The sequence below is a fragment of the Glandiceps talaboti genome, chromosome 14, assembly GCF_964340395.1.
Source record: "Glandiceps talaboti chromosome 14, keGlaTala1.1, whole genome shotgun sequence".
NCBI classification, from domain to species: domain Eukaryota; kingdom Metazoa; phylum Hemichordata; class Enteropneusta; family Spengelidae; genus Glandiceps; species Glandiceps talaboti.
The window spans coordinates 9,745,134-9,758,366 of record NC_135562.1 but is presented as its reverse complement, the minus strand read 5'-3'; the positions used below and the strand labels follow the sequence as shown (position 1 = coordinate 9,758,366).

The window sequence follows — 13,233 nt, the reverse complement described above, 5'->3', positions numbered from 1 at the left end:
TGAAAATTAAAGGACATGTTTAAACATGTGGACCATGATTTTTTTAGAAAAATGGTCGGTTACTGAGAAAGGTGTAAGTTTATCATTGGTGGGTGAAAAAGCAGAGCAGTACTTGTGTTCTGTATGTGTAAAATATGTGAACCCTTGCAAAAGATCAACTGTTCAACTTTGTAACTATTAAAAAAAAAAAAAAGAGCAAAGGCAAACAAAGGCTCCAAAGAGTAAATAGGGCGGAACAGCTTAAGATCAGGTGACCGTAAAGTCATTCCGTGTAGTCTGCCTCCACTTGTAGCAGTCTGAACTCTCCAGCAAGCAACATGGCCTTCACTATAGTGTACTCACACACACCACACACCTCCATCTTAGCATCCATTAATGCAGTCAGTCCTCTAGGCCTTGTATCAGGGATTTAGCGTAATATGTCTGAAAATGCACGCCATGAGCATAGACTGAAAATATGCATCTGTTTTCCGTTTTACAGGAAATCTCTGCTGAGACCGATGGTCATAGACCAACTTATGAGGATATCATAAGTCAGGGAGATGAAATCTTGAAAGATCCAGGGTTATCCGACACAACTCAAGTCAAGGATGTGTTGGATAACATGAATAAGAACTGGAAATCTCTGGAAGACCTTCTGGATAAGAGGTAGGAAAATATTTCCAATTTATTTCCAATTTTTTTTTTTTTTTTTTTTTTTTTTAGAGAGAGAGAGAGAGAGAGAGAGAGAGAGAGAGAGAGAGAGAGAGAGAGAGAGAGAGAGAGAGAGAGAGAGAGGTGTTTACATTATTTATATTTGTGAAATAGTTTCAAAATGTGCGTAAAAATGTTTTAGGTTGAAATGAGGCATTTTTTAAAAATTTGCATCATATCTTTTAGGAGATCTAGTAACCCAGATACTAGTGGACTCACTATCTTGAAGCTTTGAACGGCACACTTGTCATTCATTTTTCTTTCTTTTGTGTGGGTCAGTTTTTAGTTTACTTTAAGAGTTATCTTTTTTAAGTCTGTCCAAGTTTTCAACTCAAGGTCTTCTTATTGTCATGGCAAATCCAATAAGTTTAAAGAGAAAAGTAGAGTTTAAAATTTTATTCGTGTAGCCTTGACAGTACCTGGCGGTGTAAACTTTTATCAAAAAGAAAACAAGTGGGATGTTTTTAGTAGATTTCTAACACCTATATACTAACCTACCAATGCCGAAGAATTTGACCTTCCTGAGCTTTTTAAATCTAAAAATGTGAACTTTTGTCAAAAGAAAAAAGAGATCTTTTTAGTAGAATTTGAACACCTATATACTAACCTACTGATGCCAAAGAATTTGACCTTCTGGAGATACTTGAATTGGAAAAATGTCAACTTTGGCACAAGAAAAAAAGAGAAAAAAAAAGAGATCTTTTTAGTAGAATTTGAACACCTATATACTAACCTACTGATGCCAAAGAATTTGACCTTCTGGAGATACTTGTGTTGCAAAAACGTCAACTTTGGCACAAGAAAAAGAGAGATATTCAGTGGTGTTTGAACACCTGTATACTAACATATGTCGAACTTGACCATCTGGAGATATTTGAATCTAAAAATGTCACATTCTGTCAAAAGTAAGATTTTTAGTGGATTTTGAAAATCCATATGCTAACCTACATTTAAAAAATTGACCTTCCAGTGCTATTTGAGTTTAAAAAATGTCAAATTTGTCAAAAGTAAAACAGATATTTAGCAGATTTCTAAAAACCTATATACTAATTTATGTTAAAAAATTTGACCTCGGAGCTATTTGAGTCTGAAAATGTAGTTACGTGGCAACATAGACGAACCGTTCTTTGGTGAGTCTAAGTCTGAACAAAATAAACACCAGGTATCAATGATGAATTACACTCACCCTGCCACTTGAACAGTTGGAGGTTTCACATTTCTCGTTTTCTTTCGGGTTTTAATGGATTACATATTAAACAATGGTACATGCTGTAATCCCACTGAATGATATTATATTGGACATGAATTAAATATTATGCAACTAGTACCAGCTTTAATGACCTCTAAAAGAGGATTCAAGCTTATTTTTGTCAATAATTTATTTTTAAGTATAGAAACATCGTGATGTTTGCGAGGGTAAAGATAATAGCAATTTGTATGGTCGACTGATTACAATATGGCTAGAATCGTTTCAATATTCACGTAAACCAATTTGGGATCTGGTAAATTTTTTTATGGATTTCCGATGCCATATCCTTGATTTGGATAAGGAATACAAAAACAGTAAAGGAAAATTTGGGTGAAATTTATGGAAGTGCTAATAAATTATACCATAATTATGCAGACTGCAGAGAAAAAAAACGATATTCAGAATTGTATGCAGACAGATTTGAGCTACTGTTTGACTCGACAACAATACTAGGAAAAATTGCTTTGTCTAAAAATCGTCCAATTTTTTTTCATGTAGTCTGGTTCCAAAATTTTTACTTCAATATAGGTTGTCAGATTTCAAAAAAATGGAGGGAATATGATGTTTGTATTCAGAATAGAAATTGTGAGAAATTTTGAACGATAAACTGTAATTCACTTGTGCTGAAATTTTTGCAAAAAAAATGCAATTTCCTGTCAAGTTTTACAAAATGGAAATACTAAATTATTGAAATTTTCATTATGAAACACATTAAGTAAAAAAAAAAGATTTCCTCTCAACTCCATAGACAATTATATCACCAATACAAATGATATGGAATTTGACTCTGTCTGTGTGTACGTGTGTGTGCTTTCTTCACCAGATTCAAACAACTGAATGAAAAACAAGCCGCCTATGAGAAGTACGACAATGCTACAAAGGACGTCATTGATTGGCTAGAAGGTATCGAAGACCAGGTGGACAGTTTGCAGCCAATCGCTGTTGACTTGGACACTTTACAAAGTCAATTGAAAGAACTTGTGGTATGTATTCTGGAACAGCCAGGACTTGAACTTTGTTTCTCTGATTTGGTCTTTTATGGAGTTATTTATACAGGACAGTGTTCTCAGAAAAATTCGACGTCTAAACATGTAGAGGTAAAAAATACATGCTGAGACGTGTAGGTGTACTCTGTTGGGTTGCTACAGTGTAACCCAGAATGTTATCGTAAGATACAAATGTTTATCGGTCTACTTTAAAACCACTGCAGATTAGGACTGAGTTAATTTAGGTTACTGGCGTATTAACTAAGGAAATTAATGCAGTGTGTCACCCAGGAATCAATGCTGTTCTGTTCTACCGCATACTTCAGGAAATACAATATCTTGGTGTTCCTTCCAGACTTGTTGATGGAAATGGCACCAGTGTTTTAAATTTACTAGAACTAGAAAGGTGTATCCAGTGCCGCTGAATGTTAAGTTGTAGATTACAAATTATAAATTGATTTCATGAAAATGGTGCATCTTAAAATAAATGTAATTGTTATGCGAGAATTATTGTTCATGGCAGACTCTTGAGTTCTTAGACACAAATTAAAATTTCTGCTTACAGTCAAAAACATTTTGGATGGTAAACTCAAATTTTTGATGATATTTCATCAACATCATCAAGGGGAATACTACAAGTTTTATGTACATAGGAATTGGGGTATGTGGTTGGGGGTGGGGGTGAGGGTGGGGGGGGGGTTCCAGTTGTCAATATGGAAGCCTTGAAGCTACACAATTTGTAAGGCATTTTCTTTTGACTGTAAAACAGGACAGCAGCATAGATTCCAGGCTGCCAGTGTCCAGGCTAAGATTAGAAACATCATGGAATCTTATCTTATCAATAACACGTTATCTAACTCTGCCAAAAAGATAAATGACCACTACATAGCAGTGGTGTTAGGCTATCTCTTGTACAGACTTTGATCCCAGCTATGTTGATAGTCCAGAAACTTGACTATCTGACACAACATACTGCATTGTCAAGCTGAATAGCCAAGTTTCTGGACTTCTGTGTTCATAACAGTAGTCTGCATTGTCAAACAATGGTGTAGTGTAGTGAAGAGAAATATTTTGAAAATTAGCATAATTATTTTTTTAAATGCTGAATTTTGTGCTAATCGTTTTTGGTGTGGAATCTTTGTAATCCCATTGAGCAAATGTAGGGAAGGCATTCAAATGGGTGAATTGGTACTTAGAAGAAAAATTTTACTGAAATTGCTGCCTAGAATTCTTGTTGTTTTGTTCCACCATTTTTCTACAGTATATAGTTACGCAAGCTAGGACAAAATTTAGACTGACATATTAGTCATTTTGTGGTTCTCCAGCAACAAATGTTTTAGTCCAGGTGGAGAATCGGCTATCTTTGACTTGACTAGTTTTCCAGATCATTGAACTAGATAATCAAGTCAGTAGGCTACATGTGTTTCAGTTAAGTTGGTTAGTTCCTTAATGGCATCGTTACAATTTGTACCTCCACTTAGTTTGGCTATAGAGACCACATTGGCATCCAAACTAAGTAAAGGTGAAGTCAGGAATTCCAAGCCATCTATAAATATCTCTGTTTACTTTCATAATATATTGACACAAATATTGCATAAGTTCAGTTCTACGCAGTAAACAACTGCAAATATTTAGAATCTGAGTTATTCATTTTCTGTGTTTACTTTTTTTGTGTGCAGCCGATTGAGGATGATCACAAAGGTCAGAGTCCTAAGATAGACGATCTGAACATGCTTGGTTCAACTCTGGAAGCACTGAGAAAGGATAGTGGTATTCCATCACCTCCTGCGTCTCCTAGGAAACGATCCAGAGCTGCCATCATGCCAGCTGTGCCTGGTAGTCCAGAGAAGAAACCAGTCCGACGTGGCTCAGATCAACTTGACAGTGCACCATTTGCCCCTGATGGTGAGATTTCTAGTCACTTTATGTCTTCTTTTCTCAGGAAATGAACTAGATCTAGAATTTCAATAAAAAACATTTTTCAGTGTTTTACAACTTGACGATGTCGGATACAAATGGAAATATCTTGAATTTCAAGATTTTTTTTTTTGGGGGGGGGCTCGAACTGATAAATGAATCGCAGGATGCATGTAGATTTGCAGTCTTAGCAATCTGAAGCAAAAACAATGTTCACAAATTCATTGCAATTAGTTCTGTCATATTTGTTAGACTTTGCATTTTCATGAGAAGTAAAAATAATGTTCATGATAAATTTGGCGGAATACTTTATTTGATTTGGAACTTGTGGCTACTTGAGAGGAACCACAATATTTGGTTTTGACTCCTTTATCCCTTTTTTGTTAAAACAGATGTATCACCAGTCCAGAAACAACTGAATGACATCAACGACCGCTACGGTGGTCTTGGTGATAAGTTGGCGGATCGTAAACAAGAACTAGACAACAACTTGAAGAAGTCCAACCGTCTCAAGGACGAAATGAAGGAGTTGATGGACTGGATGGATGAAATGAAAGCCAGCATTGACAGCCAAGAACAGCCAGCCACGTCCGCTGAAGATGTCAAGAAACAGCTCAAACAACAAAAGGTAAGAATACAAGCCGCGGGAGCTATTGGTCAATTAGCAAAGATCTGATTAGTGATTGGCCGATGATAGAAAAAGGAACCAATCAGATTGTGAAATCAAAAATGTAAACTGAAATATGATTGGTTCATTTTTTCAAAGCCAGAATAGTGATTGGTTGAGAACAGAAAGTTCAGCCAATCAGTAAATGACATCGATTTTTTAGCAGATTATAGTAGTATTACTAGTAAAAGGTTGTGGTAGTTTATAATTTGTGAAATTTGAGTCTAATTTATGAAAAAAATGTTTTGATTCAGAAAAAATTAGGAAAAAAAAATCTTTTATAATTCAATTGTCATTCATAATTCACATAAGGGACTCGAATACTTTAAAATATAATACTCAAAAACAGGTGTATTAATTTCAAGCATGAAATATTCAGTTATTTATAATATCAGCATGATATTATTAGGTTTTAAATATTAAAATTTTAAAAATATGAAATGATTTAGTATCTCATATAGTTAATCAGTGATTATAATCAACAGACTACATAAACTATGTACAGTTGGTTTATTTTATAGTCTGGATGTCAACGTGGTCTAAATCGTAACGATATCATATAGGGACTAGTCTAGGTTTTTTTTTATGGAGGCTCCATCAATTGTTTTTACTTGGGAACTTATCAGACGTTTTATTTTGCCTGTCTCATGTCCAGCATTCAGTCATCACAGAGGATAAGGTAGTCATGGAAAAATGTATTTCAGAAGATTTTTGTATTTTTTGGTAGAATTGATCAATCTCTATACAGTCAGATATTTTTCCATATGTTAGGATGATTCGTTTATGTTTTTATTCTTCAAAATTTAGAATCAGTTAAAATTTATCAAATTTTTGAAACAATTGAATTTGTTAACGAAATTTTTTGGCGGGAAACCAATATCTGATCTGTCTGGTTTTGAAAAAAAATTTCCAGTCCAGTCTCTAACATGTTTTCTTTTTTGAAATTTCATACAAATGTAAAAATGAACAGTTTATCAAAATACTCTGGCTTGGCATTGTTACATTCAACCATTTTGATGTTGTTGAAATTTCATACAAATTTAAAAATGAAAAGATGGACAATGTAAGGATAAATTCCAAACAATTGATGGAGTTCTCTGCTTTTTATTAAATTTCTTTGTCAAAAATTTTAAAAATTGACAATTTTTTCCTTGTTTTGTGTCAACAGGCATTCCAGAAAGATCTAGATGCCAAGACAGGCAAGGTTGACAATGTCAAGGACCTGGCTGCTGAGCTTCTTAAAGACAAAGAAAATGCTCCTGGTTCAGAAGAGGTTCAGAAACAATTGGAAGACCTTGGTAGGTTTTTTATGTCAAATTCTTATTTTAAGTCTATTAATCCGTCTTTTGTTTCATCAGCTTTAATCGTTGTGGGAGTTCTTTTATATCTTTGAAGTTTTATAGGATGTACTCCAAGTAAGTGGTTGTAATTTACAGTAATGACACTACCATGCCTTTGTATTTCATTGTTATTATTGTGTGGTACCGTGTGATTTTTGGTGTTGTGTTATTGAAGTGTCTGTATGTCTGTGTTCCTGTGTTTGTTGGTTTGTTGTTTGTGTATGTTGGTTTGCTGTTTCATTGACTTCTTGGTTACAGGAAAGTAGCTGTAAACAGGTAACAGTAAAATCTATTTTCAATGAAACATCACTCGCAAATATCCAACTCTTGACAAATGTTGAAACTGTTGCTTCTGTGACTGCTATTCTAATTTCAATGGCTAATCCCTGTGCTATGTGTAGTTCATAAAATTAAATATCAGATAAGCCTCCCAAATCAATCTTCCCCTTGTCACCATAGCGACAATACAGTGTACAAACTTAGCATGCTTACCCAGATAACCTGTTCATATGTGAATACCCAAAATAAAGAGCAAAAAAAGGAGCAAATTCCTTTTCTGTGTTGTTTAATGAAAAGTCAAATTTGTCCATCTGTGGCACATCCCAGTATCACTCTTTGTGCCCCAATAAGATTAGCATAGCTGCCTTTGAAATTGAGTCACTTCCTTCAAATACAAGTGGATGCATTAGCAGTAAGTACTTCAATTTGTTAATGGTTTCACAAGGGTTCACAACCACAGACAAGGCCACACCCTTTTACCTAAAGGCCCACTTCACAGCTTTGCTTGCCATGTGTTTGTTTGCATTTCTTGTCCACATTCTGCACTTGATAAACCAGCTTGAACAATGACATCACATTAGCACCTCACTGTCTCAACTTTTGCCTTGCATTTTAAAGTAGTTTTCATTTCAGCAGTGCTTAAAAACTCCCAAGCTTCTTTCCAGAACTCTGTAGGTGGGTAGTTATCTCATAAAAAGTAGTGACATATCTGTTCCCCAAGTACCTGAGAATTGTCAAAGAGGACTGACTGCATTAATGGGTTCAACCACAAAAAGTTTTATGGGCACAGTAGAATTTCAATTTTACAACATTCGTGATTGAGCAAGTGTGCTGGCCCTATTGTAGCCTTTCACACAAAGACTTTTGTTTATTTTAGAAGTTGTATATCCATGAATTTTTTTAGAGCGGCAGAACCTTTGTCTAAAGATTTATGGTGAAGCTTACACAGGAAGGGTGTCTCTAGAACCACCCCGTCAGCAGACATGTGTTGCACACAGTCAAAACATACAATCTCGTAGGCGGGCCACTTCCACTGACAATTTCCTGGCAGACACTTCAGTCAGTGATGTGAGTGCTACAGGTGGTCGTACTGTGTCTAAATCACAGCCAAAAAACATGAGTTGTGAGAATTTACTTGTGCTAAATATGGCTGCTAATTTTGTGGAAATGCCGCTGATCGCCAGGGAAGTTGATATGGAGATCCAGTTGGATGAAGAAGATGCGACTTCTCCTATTGAAGAAGTAACTGTAGGATATTGGCGGAGTTTACCAATTACGTTTGGATTACTTGACCGCGATCAAAACCACAATGAAACTGATAATGCTAGGAAAAACCAAAATGGAGTGCCTCCTAGATTTATTATTGAGATTTTTGACACGGATACCGACTTTGGTGACATAGCACAATTTGATTGTAAAGTTACCGGAATGCCTGAACCAGATGTTGTGTGGTTCAAAGATGGCAGCAAAATTGATAAAAATGACCGCTTTGTGCTTTTCTCGGATAACGATGGAGGCCATACGTTGATCGTCAACGATGTTGACATGGAGGATATCGGATCATACACTGTCATGGCCGTCAATACGGCAGGGGAAGCTACCTGTTCAGCAGAATTGCATCTTCCTTTACAAGGTTTGCTTGAATTCAGCACAACTACTGACAAACCGTGGGTGATAACTTTAGGGTACAAAAAAGAATATAAAACCAACATCAAAATTACTAAAATCAGATTAGCTTAGATAAAAGCAAACTAACAAATTGCCCCCCATAACAAAACACAGCATTCATAACAAGAAAAGTGAAAGGCTACACTGGAGAACACAAATAACAATCATTCAAATGTATATTTGTTTGTAATTGTCATCTCCAGTAATGTTCCCATACCGCTGTCATGTCCATAACAAGGCTACTAATACCCTGCATGCTTGCTTATGACTATGCATCCTAGTTTTAATGTCAAATTTATGATTTTGTTTGTGATTTTTTAACGTAAAAGTGTTTTGGTCCCATAAGGTTATCAACCACAATACTTCAGTAGTTGTCATACAATCAACCCGGTCTCTGTCAGCTGCTTTTTCATAAAAAATAACGGGAAGAGCTCCAAATGAAACTAAATTTGTTGTTTGCTTGCTCGGGTTACTTACTCATAGGCTACAATGCTTAGTTGTGTATCTAAGAAACGTTTCAACATGCAGAAGTGCAAATACCTGTGTTAATACAGGTTAAGATAAGAATGCCAACCTGCATGAATTGATTAGTTTTTACAGCCATATGGAATGACTCCTTGTTAACCTTCCCCCATGGTGATGGTAACAACCCGCATGTCATTATTGTATTGTCGTAATTTACAAGACTAGCAATTATAACCTTTCCCTCCCAGACTCAAAGGAACTATGTATCATTTCACACCCTTATACTGATAACGATGTAAAGAATCAACATGGTAATTCATTCGCACAGCACAACAATGTAGTATAGTTGGTTGTGGTTTGCAAAAAGGTGAAATGTGAAGTTATACATCCATGCTCTGGCTGGGTGTGTCTTTCCGCACCGGCTTGTTCCGCCTCTATATGCTCCAACTCTCAAACACAATACTGGGTTCTTGTCCTTGGTTTTGGTGAAGGTACTCTTACTTTTCTTTTTTGCTGCATTCCTTTGCTTTTCAATGAATGCATATTTTTACACACCTAGGTACACATATCTTTCTGTCAAAAACTTGTATGCACACTCCTGTCTCCTTTGTTGTTTAAAAATCTACCCGACTGAGAAATTGGTTGTTGTCGTTCAGTCGAGCAAATAAACTTGCTAGCTGACACACACCACATATAGTCTGCACCAGCTGTTTTTTTCTACTTATAAATTGTTCTTTTGTACTCAGCTGTTACGTTAATCCATGTGATTTATAATTTGTGACAGTTTGCGAGTTTTAGACGGCGATTCATTTATTTCATTTTGGAGGTCTTCCCAGCAGCTGAGAGTAGCCCATTCTTCATCGATTTATTTTGCATGTTTATTTCCTAATAGTATGTTTATTTGCATGCTTTTAATCCAAAAAATAAATCACCCAATCATCACAGTTGTTACACATTTGCTTTCAGTGCTACCCAATCACCACAGTTGTTTCAAAGTATGCTTTCAGTGCTAAGGGCATGCTTTTTAAGGCACATAATCATGCATGGTGTCTGTTTGTTTGTTTGTTATGTTGTTTGTTTGTTTATTTTTCTTCTGTTTAGTGAATGTAGTCAAGTACTGGGTATGTCTTGTTATCTCAAACCAACTTCTGTTTTTCTGCTTGGTTAACAATAATAAATCTACTAACTCACTTTTCTGTGACTCGGCACATGAACTTCTTCAGTAACTTGTAACAACCTGCCAAATTACAACCAAAAATTCTGATTTTCAAAAAAATTGTTGAATTTGAGATTTATTTTGGATTACACCAACTCAACTACCTCCTGAGATATGATCTTCACCAAAATAAATCATTTTGTTTTGCTAAAAATAAAACTTTTGTTTACTGAAGGAGGAGGCTGACTTATGTTGTGTTGTAAAACTTCTGTGTCTTAGCATACTTTTATGGTCTTAGCAGCTTGACCTGGTGGCGGGGAAATTCTCTGGAATTTGGGTGTTTGCTGTTGATTGTTGTGTCTACAAATCAGTGTATCCAGCCCATGTCAAAATGTTGGGAAAAAAAATGAATTTTCACCATATCAGTAAAACTTGTGAGAAAATCTGAATTTTCACCCTAAAATTTGTAAATGACAGAAAAACCAAAGCAAGTGATCAAAGTTGAAAATGTCTTTCGATTACTGTTCAACTACGTGCATTGTCGACATGTGACACCAATTGACCTTAGACTGATCTTTGAACAATTATCATGTGACCTAGACGTAATCTGTGTGTGTGTACTTTTAACAGGTTAAACGCTGACAATGAAATATTTCTATCTCCTCAGAAGTCAAACTATTTTGTCCAGAACACCTGTAAATACTTGATTTATAGTGACCTAACGACATGAACAGGTTACACAACAGCATTTTAGTCGAAATTTTTTCAGGGGCAGCAAACTCTTTTCTTTGTGTACCGTGCTTCTTGACCTGTTACCCAGTATTCCTGTGTTGTGGTATTTTGCTATGTGTCTGTGTCATTGTTTGTGTTTGTCGTAATTCTTTACGTAAAACTGTCTCTCTAAACCAAGAAATACTTTAAGAATAAAATAAGAATTTTAACACCTATAAAATCATTGAATTGTTCTAGTTCTGAAGAACTCGGATTTTCAAAGCACTCCTTCAAAAAATTTGAACATTTTCATGACATTGAAAAAAAAATGTAACAATTCCTTCGGATGCAGTCATTTTACATGTATCGTCAGTATTAAAACAGGGGCAAAATCTTTTTCAGAATTTAGTTCCCTTTAATGCTTGTTTGTACAGTCACGTAATTGTCGTCACCAAAGACATGATATCCCATAATTACGGTAACACAATGTACCCAGCACTCTAAAACATCTGTCTCCCCCCCAACCCATGTACAAAATAATGGCAGACATCATATTAACATATTTTCTCCAAAAATCGATTCTCTGAGAACACACACCTCTTCAATTTTCAACCAGACATTCAAAATTTTCAAAATCAACAATTATTATTATTATATGTGGAAAAAAATCAAATGATTGAAAATCTGAGTTCTTCTGGAAGTCATTCCTAACATCTTGAATTCCATGAAAGTAACTTTGTGGAATATAGAAGCATGTGGAAGTAGCTCTCAATGGATCAGTGTATCTTTAAATATTCTTACATCTGCTGGCCAAAGTGCTTAATGCAAAGATAAAATGCTGCGACATCTTTTGGTACAATCTTCCTCTTTTTATAATGACCTTTGACCTGTGCATCATCCATGTACTGCATTGCATGTATTGAAATTAAAGTAAAATGCATGACTGCATCATTAATCGTTTATGCAAACGTACGTCCGTGGTTGCCGTAAGAACTTGTAATAGATGTAATTCGTAAGTGAACTATGTAACTGTGTAAAACCCATTTCTACGTGTTAACCCCATGTGAGTTGATACCCATTTGTGTGTAAACCCATTTTTACCATGCATTTTCATAATGGGTATAACGGTTTCATAGTCATAGTTACCCAGACTCCTCTTGACGTCAGCTGGCCCCCAGAGAGTCTGGCGGAATGCTACGTAAATGATTGGAACAAGATGGTTGCTGGGAGAGGCTGACCGACAGCTTTACATATTAGTAGTAATATCAGTCTTGTGAAGAATATTTTTAGTAAATCTTCTAACAAAGACAATTTTCCAAAATTTTATACCATGATTCCAGAGACAAATGATGAAATGAAAATTAGGCATTATTTTCATTCAATGAGAAATTGTCCGAGTCCAATGACTGTCGCCATCTTACATTGCAAATACTCAGCATTCCCCAAGGCTCTGGCAGCAGCAGAGGAGTCTGGGTAACCAAGACTAAGAGTTTCATTGTAGTGAATGTAAATGCTATGTTATAGCATGATATGAATTTAATAACCCATATTTACCCTTCTAGTTACCCAGCCTTAGTGAACTACTCGAGTAACTTGGTGTGAATGCGTTATTTTACCCCACCAAACCCTTTATGTATTTCTTCAGCCATAATTTATTTAATTTTTAGTGGGAATTTTCACCACCTGTTCATAGTGTTTTATCTTTTCCTTCCTTATTTGTTGATTTACCTGACCAGAGTAGGGCGCCCTCTAGTGACATATTGCAGTGAGGTATATGAAGTAAAGTTAATAATCATATATCACCGTTTTTTAGTTTGTGAAATTGACATGAACAGAACCACAGTTTTGACGTTGTATATCATCAATACATCCTGACAATATTTCAATGCAATCTGCAATGTTTGTCACTAGAGGGCACTGTACATAGTTTATTATTATTTATATGAATATGCCTTCAGTATTGCATGTTGTAACATTTGTCTATGTAACCCATGTCAACCACTTTCCGGTGTATTTTCCTGTGTGATAATTCCATTCTGACCCCAAATAATCCAACAATATCTCAGTATTCCCTATTCTTTGTATTTTCTAGCCAAGCCCCA

The 13,233-nt window shown here is 35.6% G+C and overlaps 1 protein-coding gene across 13 annotated transcripts in view; it reads left to right on the top strand.

The window, feature by feature from the left end:
* The window catches only part of LOC144445939 (uncharacterized), a 287,770-nt gene that overhangs the window by 220,937 nt on the left and 53,600 nt on the right, over positions 1–13,233 (top strand). For all 13 annotated transcript variants that reach the window (XM_078135586.1, XM_078135585.1, XM_078135584.1 and 10 more), the window contains 5 exons: positions 482–648; positions 2,766–2,925; positions 4,608–4,833; positions 5,238–5,473; positions 6,681–6,810. In XM_078135586.1, the coding sequence (XP_077991712.1) occupies positions 482–648; positions 2,766–2,925; positions 4,608–4,833; positions 5,238–5,473; positions 6,681–6,810 (919 nt within the window). The remainder of the gene's footprint in view (positions 1–481; positions 649–2,765; positions 2,926–4,607; positions 4,834–5,237; positions 5,474–6,680; positions 6,811–13,233) is intronic.